The sequence below is a fragment of the Protopterus annectens genome, chromosome 4.part1, assembly GCF_019279795.1.
Source record: "Protopterus annectens isolate FY-2018-M chromosome 4.part1, PAN1.0, whole genome shotgun sequence".
Lineage (NCBI taxonomy): Eukaryota > Metazoa > Chordata > Ceratodontiformes > Protopteridae > Protopterus > Protopterus annectens.
The window spans coordinates 627,482,694-627,499,414 of NC_056734.1; the positions used below are offsets into that span (position 1 = coordinate 627,482,694).

Consider the following 16,721-nt stretch of genomic DNA (forward strand, 5'->3'; position numbering starts at 1 on the left):
CTACTTCTCTGCACCTACTGGGCAAAATACCCAGGGAAGGCATACAATGGACTGACCATGGAGGTCATCCCTTCACTTCCACAAGCGGTAATACTCCCCAAGCAGCCCTAATCTAACTGGGAAGCATGAGTGGGGATATCCCAGGTCTCCACCAAGAAACTGCACTGACTCAGTGTGTCCCTGAGTGTTAGCAACCCTCCCTACACCTCCTTTGAGATGAAAAGGTCATGACCTTTCACTCCTCCCTCTCCGTGGGCTCTTCCCATATGGGGTCATTAAATGAACCCTGGTTTTCTGGGTTGTAAGGGTCCCATCCCTCTGTGCCATGGAGCCAAACAAATGGCAGCAAATCTGATAAATTTATTATAATCTTGTTCTGAGCCATTAGACTGTTCAGACTATAAGTTAATAAGGCTGTCTGAGGCTTATAAAAGACTTTACATCTGATATGTTCTGACAGTAGTAACCTGAGCATGATTCATCATACTGTTCAGCCTGACACTGCAAGCTGAATTTTTGATTATACTGTAGTATGCGCCCAGGTATGCTGGCCAAATTTCAGTTCCTAATACTTTGAATTTCACATTATGCACATTGTAAATACTTTAATATTCGTTTCTAGCTACTTCAGTGTTTATACTACTACAATGATGTTTGTTAAATTTAATTTTTATTAGAAGATTTTTTTCTACTTATCTTTTTAGTCTCCATAAGTAAGACTTGCAGTGTTCACACCTAACTGCATTCTGTTACTTTTTGCACAGACTATGGCTGAAAAGGGTCAGTTAATCAGCCCACCTACCTGGTTAACAAGTGGTAACAAATCATAAGCAAACATTTTACACACACGTGTGTGTGTGTGTACGCGCGCGCACATGTGTGTCTGTGTGTGCGTGTGTATGTATAAAAAAATATATGTATGTATATATATATATATATATATATATATATATATATATATATATATATATATACACACACACACACGTGTGTGTGTGTGTGTGTGTGTGTGTGTGTGTGTGTGTGTGTATATACAGGGGTTGACATTTAACACTCGGGCAAGAGATACAGGGTTAGAGTCTCTCTAAGGGAAACTGCCTAGGCTATATATATATATATATATATATATATATATGTATATATATATATATATATATATATATATATATATACACACGTGAGTGTGTGCTCACATCCTGGGTGGGTGACTGAAAATCAAGTTTTGCTTTTGCTTGTTCTACTGCTGGTCAGTCAAGCTCTGTTCAGCCAGTGAACTTCCATAACTCTGAGGTAAATTCTTCTTCTTCTTTTCCCGGTTAGGGGTCGCCACAGCGGATCATCTGTCCGCTCATATATTTCTGTAAACAGTCTTCATATCCAGTACTGCAGTCTTTGAACTGCACAAGCAACAGTTGTCATGCAGTGTCATCTGCATGCATGTGCACTACCACCAGCTGCTAGCTTGATGTGCAGAAGTATTTTACTTCTGCAATTTTATGGTGCAGATAGATGTGTCTGGATATGGAGTTTTCTTTTTTCTGCACTTCTCTGTGTACTTGCCTTATACCATGCAAATCAGATTTCTGAATCTCACCCCAAATCACAAATTATATGAGGTACATCATAGAAAATTCAGGCCCACATAACTGAATGGCTTACCTCTCAAACTCTTTTGTTTTGGTACACTCTTGTGCCCCTTTAGTAATAACAATTAAAAAGTCCTGTGTCAAGACAAACGGCACTCGCTCTCGTTTGTATCCAAATTTCTTCTTCTTGTGGTCCAGAAAATGACCAAAATCAATGTGGAATAGCTTTAAAGAAAACAAAATAAGCATACATGTTAAAAGACACCGTACATTTCTCCACTTGCCTTTATAAGCACATATTTAATAATCTTTCTCATTTAATAATACATTTAACAGTATGCATATTAATAAACATAAAACGTAAGAACTGCAACACTGATCTATAACATACAACAGGATCAGTAGAACGGATAAGCTACTTCCAAAGCCTTCATGCTACATGAGCTGTGAGGAAACTAATGGTACCCCAGGTAAGTTTACTAGGAAAAACATCTTGCACTTCTTTGAAAAACTCTGCACAGGGTGTATATCATGCTAGATTTTCAGATAAATTACTGCCAGAACATTTACAACATCTTGCTCTGAAAATTAACTCTTATAATATTCCATAGGGGTTTCCACCCAAGCTGGTGACCATGACTATGGACAGAAAAGGGCACACCTACAATCAAACAAGGTTCATTTGCACTTTGATTTATTTTAATTGTTGCTTGTCGAAACCACATGCACTTATACTGTGCAAGCTACCACTGTGCTTCAGGGTTTTTTTTTTTTACACTTTTCCCTACTGTTATGCCACTGTGGAGATGACAAGTAACGGAGTGGTGCAGGATTTGTTTTTTATTTATATGAAAATTTTAAGTTATGCTTCTTGGTATACAAGAATCGATGAATAGCAATTCCTTTGAATGGACTTGACTAAACATAGATAAAGGCCAAATCTCCTTTGCAGCTCTTTGACCATGAACACTCAAAAAGCAGACACTTCCCAAAAAACATGAATCTAAATGGAGTCTACAAGAACTTTCAGATATGCCATCTGAGTGAAAGACAAACATGAATTCTGTCCCAAACCTGGAATGAAGAATAGTTTTGCTTTTTCCTGAAAAACTAGTGTTATCTTGAGACCATACTACAAATGTACTGCATTGTTACCTTTGAACAACAAACTATACACATTTGGCTGCAAGGACAGATGAAATGGTTTAGACTTTTGCTTGCACATAGTTTTCAAACTCAAGTTCTCTGCACCTGCTAGAATACACTGAAACGTTTAAGAAGAAGTTTAGGACACGATGCAAGGATGCCACTGGTTTTACTAGAAGAATGTCAGAAGCTGTACTGACTTGAGCTTATCAGTATTCTTATTTCAGTAGAAAGTAAATACCAATAGCCCTGTAAAGAGTGAGGAAGAGAGAGAGAGACAAGGGGGCTGGAGGGTGGGAAACCAGGACTGCAACAGTGAATACACTCGAACATCTATATTTATGGTAAGTGCACAAAACTGCACTCTGTTCTTCATGTTTCACTGTTGCAGTCATCACACTTGGGTTGATTCCCAAAGCTGAAGAATGGGTGGAGGAATTCAAGAAGAGTTGGGGCTGGCTAGTATGCCCTGCAGGACTGCGGGTGCAAAGCCTGCCCTGGATTTGGAAAAGATAGGCAGGTGGTAATGCTTGGTGAAAATATGAACAGAACTCCATGTTGCAGCTTCCAGGATGTCCCAGTTAGGGACCCCTTTGAGAAAGGCTGCAGAGGTTGAAGTTGCCCTAGTGGAATGTGTTCGGACTCCCAGTAGGGGTAGTTTCCCATGGTGCTTGTAACAGAAATGGATACAGTGTACTATCCCTTTGGAAATGGTTTGTTTTGATATGGCCTTGCCCTCTGTCCCTGGTGCAAAGCTGACTAGTAACTGGTCAGATTTCCTAAAGGGCTTAGTCCTATCCAGGTAGAATCTGAGCTGTCTGTGCACATCTCATGAGTGCAGGATCCTTTTCCCCCTTATTTTCAGATTTAGGGAAAAAGATGGACAAATTAATAGATTGGTTGAGAGCCACACTGGACACCATTTTAGGCATGAAAGTTGGGTTAGTCCTGAGGAAGACCCTGTCAGCATGAAAAATGATGAAGGGTTCCACAGCCATAAGTGCTTGAAGCTCAGACACTCTTCTAGCTGAAGTGATGGCCAGAAGCAAGGCTGTTTTCCAAGAGAGGAATTTTAACTCTGCTGAAGCTGCAGGCTCAAAGGGGGGTAGCGTGAGCTTTTCTAACACAAAGTTAAGGTCCCATGCAGGGGTAAGGGCTCTTCTTGGTGGCCTTATGTTGTTAGCCCCTCTAAGGAACTGCTTTATGAGAGGGTGTGAAAAGAGAGGTGGCTCAGTGCTGTAATGTGCAGAGATGGCAAAGGCATGTATTTTAATGGAAGAGAAGGATAGGCCCCTGTGGAGTAGGTCTGCTAGGTAATCCAGGATGAGAGGTAAGGAGGGCTGTGCTGGATGTAGATTGGAGTAGGTCTGCTAGGTAATCCAGGATGAGAGGTAAGGAGGGCTGTGCTGGATGTAGATTTAGTCTGGATCCAGGAACAATACCTTTTCCACTTGTCTGCATAGGATTTTCTAGTGCTCGGTCATCTGGCTTCATGTATAATGTGCAGGACGTGTTTGCTTAAGCTGGCCACTGGAGAAGTCAAGGAATAAGCCAGGCTGCCAGGTTCAGGATCTGCAATTGTGGATGCAAGAAATCTCCATCCTGCTGAGTCAAGTGAGTTGGAATCTGAGGGAGGTGCCAGGGAGGCAATGGTGACAAACTGCGCAGTAATGGGTACCAATGTTGACGTGGCCAGTCTGGGGCAATCAGGATTGGCCTTGGTCTTTCCTTCCTTATTTTGAGAAATACTCTTGTAAGAAGAGGTGGAGGGGGAAATGCATAGACTGATAGGTTTACCCATTGGAAGGATAGGGCATCCATTTTCCAGGCCTTGCTGTGAGGTTCCCTGGTGCAGAAGTTGCTGAGCTGGTGGTTGTAGGGGAAGGCAAAAGGTGTACCCCATTTCTGGGTCACAAGGCTGAAGGTGTTGTGGTTTAATTGCTACTCATGTAGGTCTACGAGATTTCTGCTTAAGTTGTCTGCCAGATAGTTTTGGTTGCCTGGCAGGAATTGTGCTAGCAGGTGAATATGCATGGCTGAGGCCATGTTCCACAGGGTCATGTACCACATCACTGTGGTTCTGTTGGTTTTGATTAGTAGAGGCCCCGAAGAGAGTAGGGATCTGAAAGCTGTCAGAACGTGCTGAACAGCTAGCATCTATTTTTGGTTGATGTGCAGATGAATTTGATTTGGGCTCCAGTGGCCCTGAATACACCCGCTGTCCAGGTGTGCACCCCAGGCATAGTCTGAGGAGTCTGTGGTTAGGGTCTGGGTGGCATGGGGTTGTCAAAAGGGAAGTCCCTTGTTGTGGTTGCATGCTGCTGCCCACCAAAGAAAATCTTTCCTTAGGCAAGGTATCATAGGTATAACAGTTGCCAGGTCCTGAGAATGTTGACACCAAAGGCTTTTTAAGTACCACTGAAGTTTCCTCATATGCAGTCTGGCATATGGAATTAGTAGAATGCAGGAGAACATGAACCCTAGAGCTTGCAGGATTTTCCTTGCGGATAACTGGGTTTTGGTGGCCAGTTAAGACAAGTAGCCTGTCAGATAGGCTTGTTTTTCTGGAGTAAGGATGCTGTGTCCAGGGTTGCTCCCAGGAATACAATTTTTTGACTGGGGACTAGTTTGGATTTCTTTTAATTTATAGTGTACCCCAGTGAGGTTAGTAGGTCCTTTACAAATGTCAGGTGCTGCAACAGCTTTTCCTGACTGTCTGCCTGAATCAGGTAGTCATCCAAGTAGGGGTAAATTTGAATATTTCTTTGTCTGCAAAAAGCAATGGCTGGAGCCAAGCATTTTGTGAAAACTCTGGGAGCAGTGGATAAGCCAAAGGGAAGTGCAGAGAACTGATAATGCATAGATCCTGCCCTGAAATGTAGATATTTCCTGCAAGAGTCTCTTATTGGGATGTGCAGATAGGCCTCTTTTAGGTCTAGGGTGGCTAACCAGGCATCTTTGGACAGCATAAGGAGAAGCATTTTGAACTTTGGTACCACCAGGAAGGTGTTTAGAATGGATAGATCTAAGATTGGGCACCAGGTGCCCTCTTTTCTGGGTACCAGGAAAAGTCTGGAATAGAAACCTTGGCCTATCTGTTCTGCAGGAACTGGCTGAATTGCCCTCATGGAGAGCAGGGAATGAACTTCGCTTTATGCCTCCGCCCACTGGTTTGGAGGAAGATCTGTGAACCCTTTTGGGGTTGGCAGCATGTGGAAATAAAATTTGTACCCCTGGGACACTATGTTGAGGACCCATCGATCGTTGGTGATGGAGGCTCAGTTTTTTGCATGGGAGGCAAGTTTTCCACCTAGGGGCACAAGCAGATGAGCAGAGCTGAGAAGTCATTGTGAATTCTTTCCAGAAGGGGGTGGCTTAACACTCCCTGTTTTAGAAGTGGAGGTACTCCATTGCTTAGACCTCTGCATACCCTAAGACTGCTGTCTGGGGGATCTGCTTCCCCTAGGTTTAGTCTGAGCTGGCCTTGAGGGGGCCGGAAAGGACCAATGTTTTGAGGGGCAATGCCTACTGAATCTAGGAGGCTGGACTTACAAAATGTCTTTAACTGTCTGCATAGACAACTTTTTCTTTCATCTTTTTTAAAACCTCTTCTGCTTTGGTGCCAAACAGATTGTCTATGTTCAGTGGTGCGCCCAACAATTTTGATTTTACATGGTCTTGCCTGCGAATCCATAGAAGTGGGCATTGGGGGCTGCGAAAGCGCCTCACTGAGTACTGGCAAACTGGCGACTAGCTTAACAGAAGCGTTGTCGTCAGTTTTGGACCTGTGCGGTCTCTGTCTTTATCCTTACGTTTTTTCAGAAGATCTGTAGTCGGATGGCTTACTGAAGACATTTCGGAATACAGAGATTGACAGCAAAACTATTTACCTATGATAAGGACCCAACGATGAATAGTTCTGGCGTTGAACAATGCACAAAACCGACAGTGAGGGACGTCATGGTCTGGGCCTAAACAGGTGATGCAGTAAGAATAGAAATCTCATTGTGGTATTTGCTTTCCACAGACGAGACAATTATTAACTTTTTCTGACATTGGTAAGAGCAAGAAAAAAGGATTCCCCAATGAGGTACTTATCTTTAGAAGACTTCAATTTCGGAAATGAAAACTCAGGTAGCAGCTGACTAGCACTCGTGCAAACTGCTTCTGCTTCAGGCTCCTTGGCAAGAAAGACTCATGTAATGGCGTCAGCTACCTGTTTTTATACCACTGACAACCTGACGTCAGTCCTGGAGTGGCAGCAACCGACACAGAAATACTAAGCCTCTGGTATTCGGGCCGACTGAGGGCTACCCCTGGCAGGATAACCCAAGTGTGATGACTGCAACAGTGAAACACAAAGAACATCTACAGTAACAACTTTTGCTTATAACCACTGAGATGCACAGGAGTCTGATATAAAACTAAACAAATCACAAGTACAGAGAAGTGTGATTTAGGTGTAGTCAAAATTTCTGTTCTTTAAGCAAACATTCTGAACCATCCACACCACTGCACTGGCATTAAAAAAACGACACCTCTATTCACTTACTCAAATTTTGTCCTAAAAAAGGCTTTTTTAAAGGCGCGCTCCTATATGTAAACAAGCTGCTAAATTGCAATGAACAGCAGATGGCTTTTGAATGCATGGGCCAAAAAATGGTATGGGTCTCCATTACTTTCTCAGTGCAGCTCAACAATTAAAAGTTTTACATTAAAAATAAGCTGAAAGTACAGTTTTGTACCTACCATAAATGTAGATGTTAGAGTGTTCACACTGCTGCAGTCATCACACTTGGGTTATCCTGCTGTCAGGCGGTACCGCAGTCGTCCAGAGTTCCAAAGTCTTGGTCCGGCGTTGGTTGCTGTCGCTTCTTCCCTGACGTCAGTGCACCAGGGGTATATAAGATTCATCCGACACCATTTTCTTAAGTTTTTCTTGCCCCAGATGTCAGGTGCCCCCAATAGGTAGGCAATACATATTGCTAATGAAAAATAGACATATAAAATAAAATCAATACCTTCAGTTACCAGCAAATACGCCTCAAAGGTTGTATAGGAAAGAAAGGTATAGATAAGTCCAGCTAGTTCAGAGGGGATGGAGGGAGGGTAACCTGGACTGCAGCAGTGTGAACACTCGAACATCTACATTTATGGTAGGTACAAAACTGTACTATGTTCATCATGTTACACTGCTGCTGTCATCACACTTGGGTAGAATCCCAAAGCTAAGGTTAGGTGGCTGGTCTATAAAGAGTTAGGATTGGCTATGAGGCCCTGCAGAACTGCAGTGGCAAATCCTGCTCTGGATTTAGAGTAGAGAGGCAGGTGGTAGTGTTTAGTAAAGGTGTGCACTGAACTCCAAGTTGCAGCCTCCAAAATTTCTTTGGTAGGTACTCCTCTGAGAAAGGCTGTTGAAGTGGCCGTTGCCCTGGTGGAATGTGGCCTAATGGTATTTGGGACTGATTTTCCATGCTGTGTGTAGCAGTAACGAATACAGTGTCCTATCCATTTAGATATAGTCTGCTTTGAGATAGCTTTGCCCTGTGATCCTGCAGCATATGCTACAAACAGTTTCTCAGTTTTCCTGAAAGCTTTTGTTTTGTCCAAGTAGAAGCGTAGCTGCCTGTGCATGCCCAAAGAAAGCAGAAGTCTCTCCCCTTTATTCTGGGGGTTTGGATAAAAAGTTGGCAAATGGATGGTTTGGTTAAGAGCCATACTAGATACCACACCTTTGGCATAAAGGTAGGGTTGTCCTTAAAGAAACCCTGTCCTGATGAAAAATTATAAAAGGTTTCACTGCCATTAATGCCTGTAGCTCCGAGACTCTTCGTGCTGAAGTCATTGCCAGGAGCAGAGTTGTTTTCCATGATAAGAATTTTAGATTGGCTGTATTGATTGGCTCAAAAGGTGGTAGGGTCAGTTTTTCCAAAACGAAATTGAGGTCCCAAGTTGGTGTTGGTGCTCTCCTGGGTGGTCTTATGTTTTTAGCCCCTCTGAGGTACAGCTTTAGCAAGGGATGAGAGAATAAAGGAGGATCCGTGTTGTAATGTGCTGAAATGGCAGAGGCGTGGATCTTAATTGATGAGAAGGATAGGCCTCTGTCCAGCATCTCAGTTAAGTATTGTAAAATCTGAGAAATGTTTGGAACAAGAGGGTCAATGCTTTGAGCCTGGTTCCAGGCGCAGAATCTCTTCCATTTTTCTGAGTAAGCTTTCCTGGTGCTCGGCCTCCTGGCCGCCAAAATGACATCCATAATAGCATTAGAGAGAGGTGTTGCCTGTTTGACTAATGTATCTGCCATGCAGCCAGGTTTAGGGTTTTGAGCTGGTCGTGCAGGATCTGATTGTTTTGTTGAGTCAGAAGGTGTGGAATTTAAGGCAAAATCCATGGTGGGCCTTGAGCCAAGTTCCTTAAGATAGGGCACCCAGTGCTGGCGTGGCCAGTCCAGAGCAATCAGGATCATCTGTGTTTTTTCTTGTCTGGCTTTTAGGAGTACCTTTGACAGGAGAGGCAGTGGCGGGAAGGCATAAACTTTTAGGTTTTTCCAGCTGAACAAAAGAGCATCCACTTTCCATGCTTGTTTGTGATAAGTCCTTGTGCAGAATTTCTGTAGCTGGAAATTCAGTGGGGAGGCAAAAAGATCTATGCCTGGGCATCCCCATTTTTGCATTACCATGCTGAAGATTTATGAATTCAATTTCCATTCGTGAGGGTCCATGATATTTCTGTTTAGATCGTCTGCCAGAGTATTTCTCTTTCCTGGCAGGAATTGTGCTTGCAGGTGAACTTGATACGTTAGAGCCGTGTTCCACAAGGTCATGGCTTGCCTGCATAGGGGATAAGAATGAGTGCCCCCTTGCTTGTTTATGTACCACATAACTGTGGTGTTGTCTGTCTTTAGTAATAATTGCCCTGGATGCATAACGTCCTTGAAAGCTGTTAGGGCTTTTTGAACAGCCAACATCTCTTTTTGATTGATGTGAAGATGCATCTGGTCTGTGATCCACTTGCCCTGAATGCATTTTCCTGCCATGTGTGCTCCCCAGGCGTAATCCGAAGCATCTGTTGTTAGAGTTTGCCTGGCTGTGGGTTGGGTAAAAGGCTGACCCTTGTTTAGGTGACATGCCTGTGCCCACCATCTGAACTCCTGTTGTAGGCAGGGAATCATTGGTATTACTGCTTCTAAACTGTGAGAGTGTTGAGTACAAACACTTTTTAGGTACCATTGTAATTTCCTCATATGCAGTCTGGCATAAGGTATTAGTAGTATGCAGGTTACCACGAATCTCAGGGCCTGCAGAATTTTTCTATTAGGGAGATGAGACTTTTTTGCCAGTAATTGAAAATAATGAGTTAGTTGAACTTGTTTGTCTGGCGTAAGGTAAGCCATCTGGGCCGTTGTATTTAAGCTGGCACCCAGGAATATAATCTGTTGCGAGGGCACTAGTTTTGACTTCTTTTCGTTTACTGTGTACACTAGAGAAATTAGCAACCTTTTTACAAATGCCAGATGCCGTAGAAGAATGTCCTTTGTCTCTGCTTGAATGAGGCAGTCGTCCAGGTATGGATATATTTGAATTCCTTTTTGTCTGCAAAATGCAATTACTGGTGCTAGGCACTTTGTGAAGACCCTGGGCACAGTAGATAAGCCAAAGGGCAGTGCAGAGAATTGGTAGTGCATTGTACCAGCTTTGAATCTGAGGTATCTTCTGCAATTTTGTCTGATAGGGACATGCAGGTATGCCTCTTTGAGGTCCAGAGTAACAAGCCAAGCCTTCTTGCCCAGCATTGGTAGACACTGCTGTAATGTCAACATTTTGAATTTTGGAATATCCAGGTAAGTATTCAGAATTGAAAGGTTTAGTATGTGCCTCCAGGCCTTGTCCTTTCTGGGGACCAGAAAGAGTCTTGAGTAAAATCCTTGCCCTTGTTCTTGTTGTGGTACTTTTTGAATAGCTCTCATGTCCATGAGGGCTGAAATTTGTTTTTGTGCCTCTGCCCATTGATTTTTTGGCAGGTCTGGCATTCCTTTTAGCCTTGGTAAAGTATGAAAGTGGAACCTGTAACCTTGAGACACAATATTCAGAACCCATTTGTCTTGGGTGATTGATTGCCAGTTTTGAGAAAAAAGTGCTAGTTTTCCCCCTAAGGGGGCTTTCAAAAGGGACGTGCTTGGCGTACGAAGGGGAAAGTCATTGTGACTGCTTCCTGTAAGGTTGAGACTTGTCCTCACCTCCTTTTGGGGTTGAGGTGCCCCACTGTCGTCGTCTGTTTGAGCCTTGGGGTTGAGATCTGCCTCTTGGGCGTCTGTATCTGCCTCTCTGTGGCCTGTCTGACACTGGAAAGGACCAATTCTTTGTTGGCCAATTTCTGCTAAACCGAGATGGCTGTACCTATACAAAATCCTTGACTGTTTGCATAGATTTAGCTTTATCCTCCATTTTCTTTAACACCTCTTCTGCCTTAACACCAAACAAGGTATCATGCTGTAAAGGAGTATCCAATAATTTTGCCTTAACATGATCAGGTAAACTCTGTTCTTTTAACCAAGCATGTCTTCGAATCACAGAACCTGTAACTGCGGCTCTACAAGAGGCCTCTAAAGAATCAAAACCACATTGCAGAGTATGTTTTCCCACCTGTTCAACTACATGCAATAAATCCTGCATTTCTTTACAATCATGAGCTTCTGAGCTTGCAAGCATTTTCTGTTTTAAGTGAGCCATTAAATATTGTTGGTACTTAAGCATGTGAAACTGGCAATGTAAAGCTCTTACTGCTAAAGTTGCAGAAGTGTATACTTTCTTCCCCCATCTATCCAAAGCTCTGGAATCTCTGTCAGAGGGTACTGGATTTTTTGTAATGGAAGCCTTAACCCCTTTTGGACCCTGGGAAATAGTTTCTGGATCCGCAGAAGGGTTTTTGTAAAGAAACTTGTGAGAGTCAGGGACTCTATAGTACCTGTCTGGCTTGGCTGGAGCAGGGGGCAAAGAATCAGGAGATAAGCTAGATTCAGAGAACACATCATCCACAATGTCTAGCACAAGCAGAATAGCCAGCGGCCTGTGCTGGGGCAATAAAAGGAAATCCCTGAACCTTTTCTTGGATTCTGAGCAATCCTGACTTTCCCAATGGAAATGCTCCCTCATGGTATGCAACGTTTCCCCAAAAGAATAATTCTCAGGAGGAGAGGCTGAAGGGATAGATTCTTCAGCATCAGAGTCCTCATAGGGGGGGGTAGAGAGTATCCCTGGTCTGAAGAGGAATCAGAGGAAATGGAAACCTGATCAGAGGGATCATAGTCTGTATCCTGCCTAGGCCTTTTTTCAGGAGGGGGATGGGAACCCCTGATTAGAGTAATGAGGTCTTCGGCCATTTTAAGCATCTGTTTCTTAGGCATGTAGGACTGTCCAGGAGAATGCTGTACTTGTTTCTTTGTTTTTAATGATACCTTTGTCTTGGCTGATGTTTTAATGGTAAGTTGTGAAGGTCTGAAAACACCCTCAGAAGCCGATGCCTGCTCAGTGGCTCCAGACCCATCTGAGGGATTAGTTTCCATAGGCCCAATACCTTGAGTTTCCAGAGGCCTAGTTGTCTCCACGTGGGAGTCGGAAGTGGCCTGTGGCTCTGAGGTAGCGGGTGTCAGGGGCTGCAAAAGCGCCTCACTGAGAACCGGCAACTGGCCTAGAAGAGGTTTTGTTGTCAGTTTTAGACCTCGGATGCCTGTCTTTATCCTTGTCTTTGTGTTTTTTCAGTATTGAGGTCATCGGTTGATCCAACGGCATAGTATAACTGAACCGTCAGCCAAAGTAGTGCAAAGCAAAATCAAAACGTCTTTTTATAGTGCGTTTGTTAAATCTAGCGCAAAACCGACAACTAGTGATGTCGTGATCAGGGCCTAGGCAAGGAATACAGTAAGAGTGAAAATCCTTATGAGGTATTTGCTTCCCACAAGAAATACAATTATTAACTTTTTCTGACATCGGTCTGAGGCAAGAAAAAAGTTTCCCCAATGGGGTACTTGCTTTATTGAAGACTTCGGATCTGAAATTCGACTTCAAAAATCTCAGGAGTCGGCCGACCGGCACTTGCAAACTGCTTCTGCTTCGGGCACCGCGTGGCAAGAAAGACTGAAGAAAATGGCGTTGGATGCATCTTGTATACCCCTGGCGCACTGACATCAGGGAAGAAGCGACAGCAACCGATGCCGGACCAAGACTTTGGAACTCTGGCCGACTGCGGGACGGCCTGACGACAGGATAACGCAAGTCTGATGACTGCAGCAGTGTAACACGATGAACATCATGTATATTTAAAAAAAAAAAAAAAAAACACGATAAAAGTGAAATCTGACATCATACAGCCCAACCTAGTATATGAGCAGGGGTAAGAACAGTAAAACCAGGGATATGACAGTGACTGGAAACACAGCTTAGAACAGGTAGTTTCTAAGAAACAGTTAAGTATTTCTTTGGCTGTTGAAATGAAGTAATTGAATAAAGAGGTAATATCTTCAGAGCCAGAAACAGCAAGTCATAATCATGAATGCTTAAAGAGAAACACCTATTTCTTAACGAAAAATACAATTAGAACATACTATGTCATCACCTCATACAGAATTTTTCCATTTTCAAGAAATACTTAATCCAGAAATGATGCTAGATCCATGGCAAAAGTGATATGACTGTGCAGAATACGAAATTAAAAGCTTTAATCTCTTTGAATGCCTTGTGAGAAGTAACTCCTTGTATCTCCTAATGCTTTTCCAATGATTAGTTGTTTTAAGAAAGATATATTTTAAACATTGTAAGCCAAAAATATGTGCCATTCTGGCATTAATTTTTACAGATGGGAAATACAACAAAAAACTTAAAAATTATATATTCAGATAGATGTCACCTGATGGTAGTCACCAAGGTGCACCCTTATCTGGATAGAACGTTATGTTATGTTCCTTTAATTTTTGCCTCTAATGATAAAACTAAATTCTAAACTTAAAATACAAACAAGTTTTCTTCAATCTACAAACATAAATGTTACTACAGAAGTATAACCAAAAGAAAGTCCAGCTGTGTAAAATCTTACCATAACAGTAGACTTCTTTCTCTTCCCTGTTGCAGTATTCATAACAATAGAGATCCCTTGCCAAGGTGGCCCGACGTCTGGCCAGCATATCAATGCCATTAGGTTGCTTTAAGGAATGTTGTACATCACATGTATGCTCCTCGCGTAAGACCTAAAGTTGACGTCTGGACATATCACCTTCAGAACTGAGAGCCCCGCTACCCAAGTAGTATAGAGATAATCAGTATATCCAGTAGAAAAATGGACCAGGGGGCTGAGGGAGAAAGTAAATACTGCAAGAGTGAACAGAAGGACATTTACCGTTATGGTTAGTCTTTACACAACTGTACTATGTCCTTCCACTTCACTGTTGCAGTATTCATTACAAAAGGGAGAGTGCCAAAGCTCAGGAAGAAGGCAGGGAGGAGGAAGGAGCAGCAGAGCTCTCTAGGAAGTCATGAAGGACTATCCTAGAAAAAACAACTCTAGCTCTGGAAATTCCATCCAACTTGTAGTGCTTGATAAATGCATGCACAGAAGTCCAGGTAACTGCCTCAAGAACAAAGCATGCAAAACACTTGAAAAAACACCAGAAAAAGCCATAGCTCTAGCAGAATAAGCCTTAACAGAAGGAGGAAGGCTCTTACCATGAAAGGAATAACAAAAAGAAATGGCTTTAGAAATCCAAGAAGAAATAATTTGCTTGGACACAGACAATCTTAAGGACCTAGGATAAAAAGAAACAAAGAGCTAATCAGATTTCCAAAAAGTCTTGGTCCTATCTAAAAAAAAAATCTGAGTTGTCTATGCACATCCGACGAGTACAGCATCTTCTCACGAGCAGATTGTGGACAAGGGATAAAAGTGGGCAAATTAATAGACTGTTTAAGGGACAACTCACTTACCACCTTGGGCATATAAGGAGTAGTAGGAAGGAACACCCTGTCTTTATGAAAAAACAAAAAAGGAGGACAAGCCATAAGGGCTTTTAGCTCATACACCCGACTGGCAGAAGTAAGGGCTAACAAAATACAGTCTTCCAAGAACAATGGTGCAAGGAAGCTGAAGCTGCAGGCTCAAAAGGAACCTGTGTCAATTTTTCTAAAACAAAACTAAGATCCCAGGGAGGAGGGACAGGCTTCCTGGGAGGCCTAATATGTAGGACAACTTCAAGAAATTCTTTTGCTTCAAATCTAAAAGATAAAGGAGGTGATAAAGGCAGACAAGCACAGATAGCTGATAAGTGGGCCTTAACAGAAGAATAAGCTAACCCAGCAGTCAGCAGTTCACATAGATAAAGAAAGTACAGTTGTGTGCACTTACCATAAATGTAAATGTTCGAGTGTATTCACTGTTGCAGTCATCAGTTGTGGGTTATCCCTGCTGGGTAGCCCTCGGCCGGCCCGAATACCAGAGTAAAGATTGTCCCTCCTGCATCGGCTGCAGGTCGCCAGGGACTGACATCAGGTTGTCAGTGGTATAAAGCAAGGCAGCCGATGCCATTACATCAATTTTTCTTGCCCTGCCCAGAAGGTTTGAGGAAGGCCAGACTGCAGGATGCCCATAGGTATATACTGGCGTGAAGGAAACAGAGAGAGAAACAGAGGGGGAAGGAGGGAGGGAAAACAGGACTGCAACAGTGAAAACACTTGGTAAGTGTACACAACTGTACTATGTTCTTCGTGTTTCACTGTTGCAGTCATCACTTCTGGGAAAATTCCCAAAGCTGAAGGTAGGGTGGAAGGTAGAAGGGAAGGAATAGAAGAACAGGCTTGCACTGCTGTAAGTAGGACCTAGCATTCCCTGCAGGACTACAGAGGCAAAGCCTGCCTGAGTTTTGGAGAAAAGAGGCAACTGGTAGTGTTTGGTGAAGGTGTGGATGGAAGTCCAAGTGGCAGCTTCTAGGATGTCCTTGGTAGGGACGCCCCCGAGAAAAGCAGTGGAAGCAGATGGTGCCCTAGTGGAATGGCTTCGGACAGGCTTGAGAGGAATTTTTCCATGGAAGTTGTAGCAGAATTGGATACAGTTGCATATCCATTTAGAAATGGTCTGCTTAGAAATAGGTTCCCTTCTGCCCTTGGAGCGAAGATTACCAGGGGCTGGTCATTCTTTCTGAGACTTGGTTCTATCCAGATGGTATCCAAGTTGTCTGTGAATGAAGGATTCTTTCCCCCCTATTTTGAGGGTTAGGAAAGAAGGTGGGAAGATGTACAGCCTAATTCAATGTTACGTCAGATACCACCTTAGGCATAAAAGAGAGGTTAGTTTTAAGAGACACCCTGTCTGCATGGAAGATAATGAAGGGCTCAATGGCCATGAGAGCCTGCAGCTCAGAAACCATCCTAGCTGAGGTTATGGCCAGCAGGAAGGAGGTCTTTCAAGAGAGGTGTTTTAGCTCTGCTGAGGCAGCTGGTTCAAAGGGGGAGTAAGGTAAATTTTTCTAAGACATAGTTCACGTCCCAGGCAGGGGTGGGTGGCCTTCTAGGTGGCCTGATGTAAGATACCCCTCTAAGGAATTGTTTTAGCAGAGGGTGGGAGAACAAAGGATGCTCTGTATAGGAATGGGTAGAGATAACTGAGGCATGATTTTTTTTTGATGGAAGAGTAAGATAATCCTTTTTGCCCTAGCTCTGCCAGGTAGTCTAAAATCAGAGAGAGGGATGCAAGGGAGCTGCTTGTGCCCTTAGTTTGGCACCAGGCAATGAATTTTTTCCATTTTCCCAGAGTAGGATTTCCTGGTGCTGGGCGTCCTGGGCTACTTAATTATATCCAGGATCTGCTTGCTCAACGGTGGGCTGGTATCTGCCTCTGAGGTACAAGCCATGCAGATAGGCTGAGGGTTTGCAGACTGGGGTGCAATACTGACCCTTTTTCTTGGGTTAGAAGTCTTTCTGTGAGAGGCAGGTTCCTGGGTGGCTCCTT

General features: G+C 43.3%; 1 protein-coding gene across 1 annotated transcript in view; it reads right to left on the reverse strand.

Moving 5' to 3' along the window:
* Positions 1 to 16,721, reverse strand: part of PIK3CA (phosphatidylinositol-4,5-bisphosphate 3-kinase catalytic subunit alpha) — a 1,902,358-nt gene that overhangs the window by 40,559 nt on the left and 1,845,078 nt on the right. Inside the window, exon 30 of the mRNA XM_044070443.1 lies at positions 1,660 to 1,811. Coding sequence (XP_043926378.1) covers positions 1,660 to 1,811 — 152 coding nt within the window. The remainder of the gene's footprint in view (positions 1 to 1,659; positions 1,812 to 16,721) is intronic.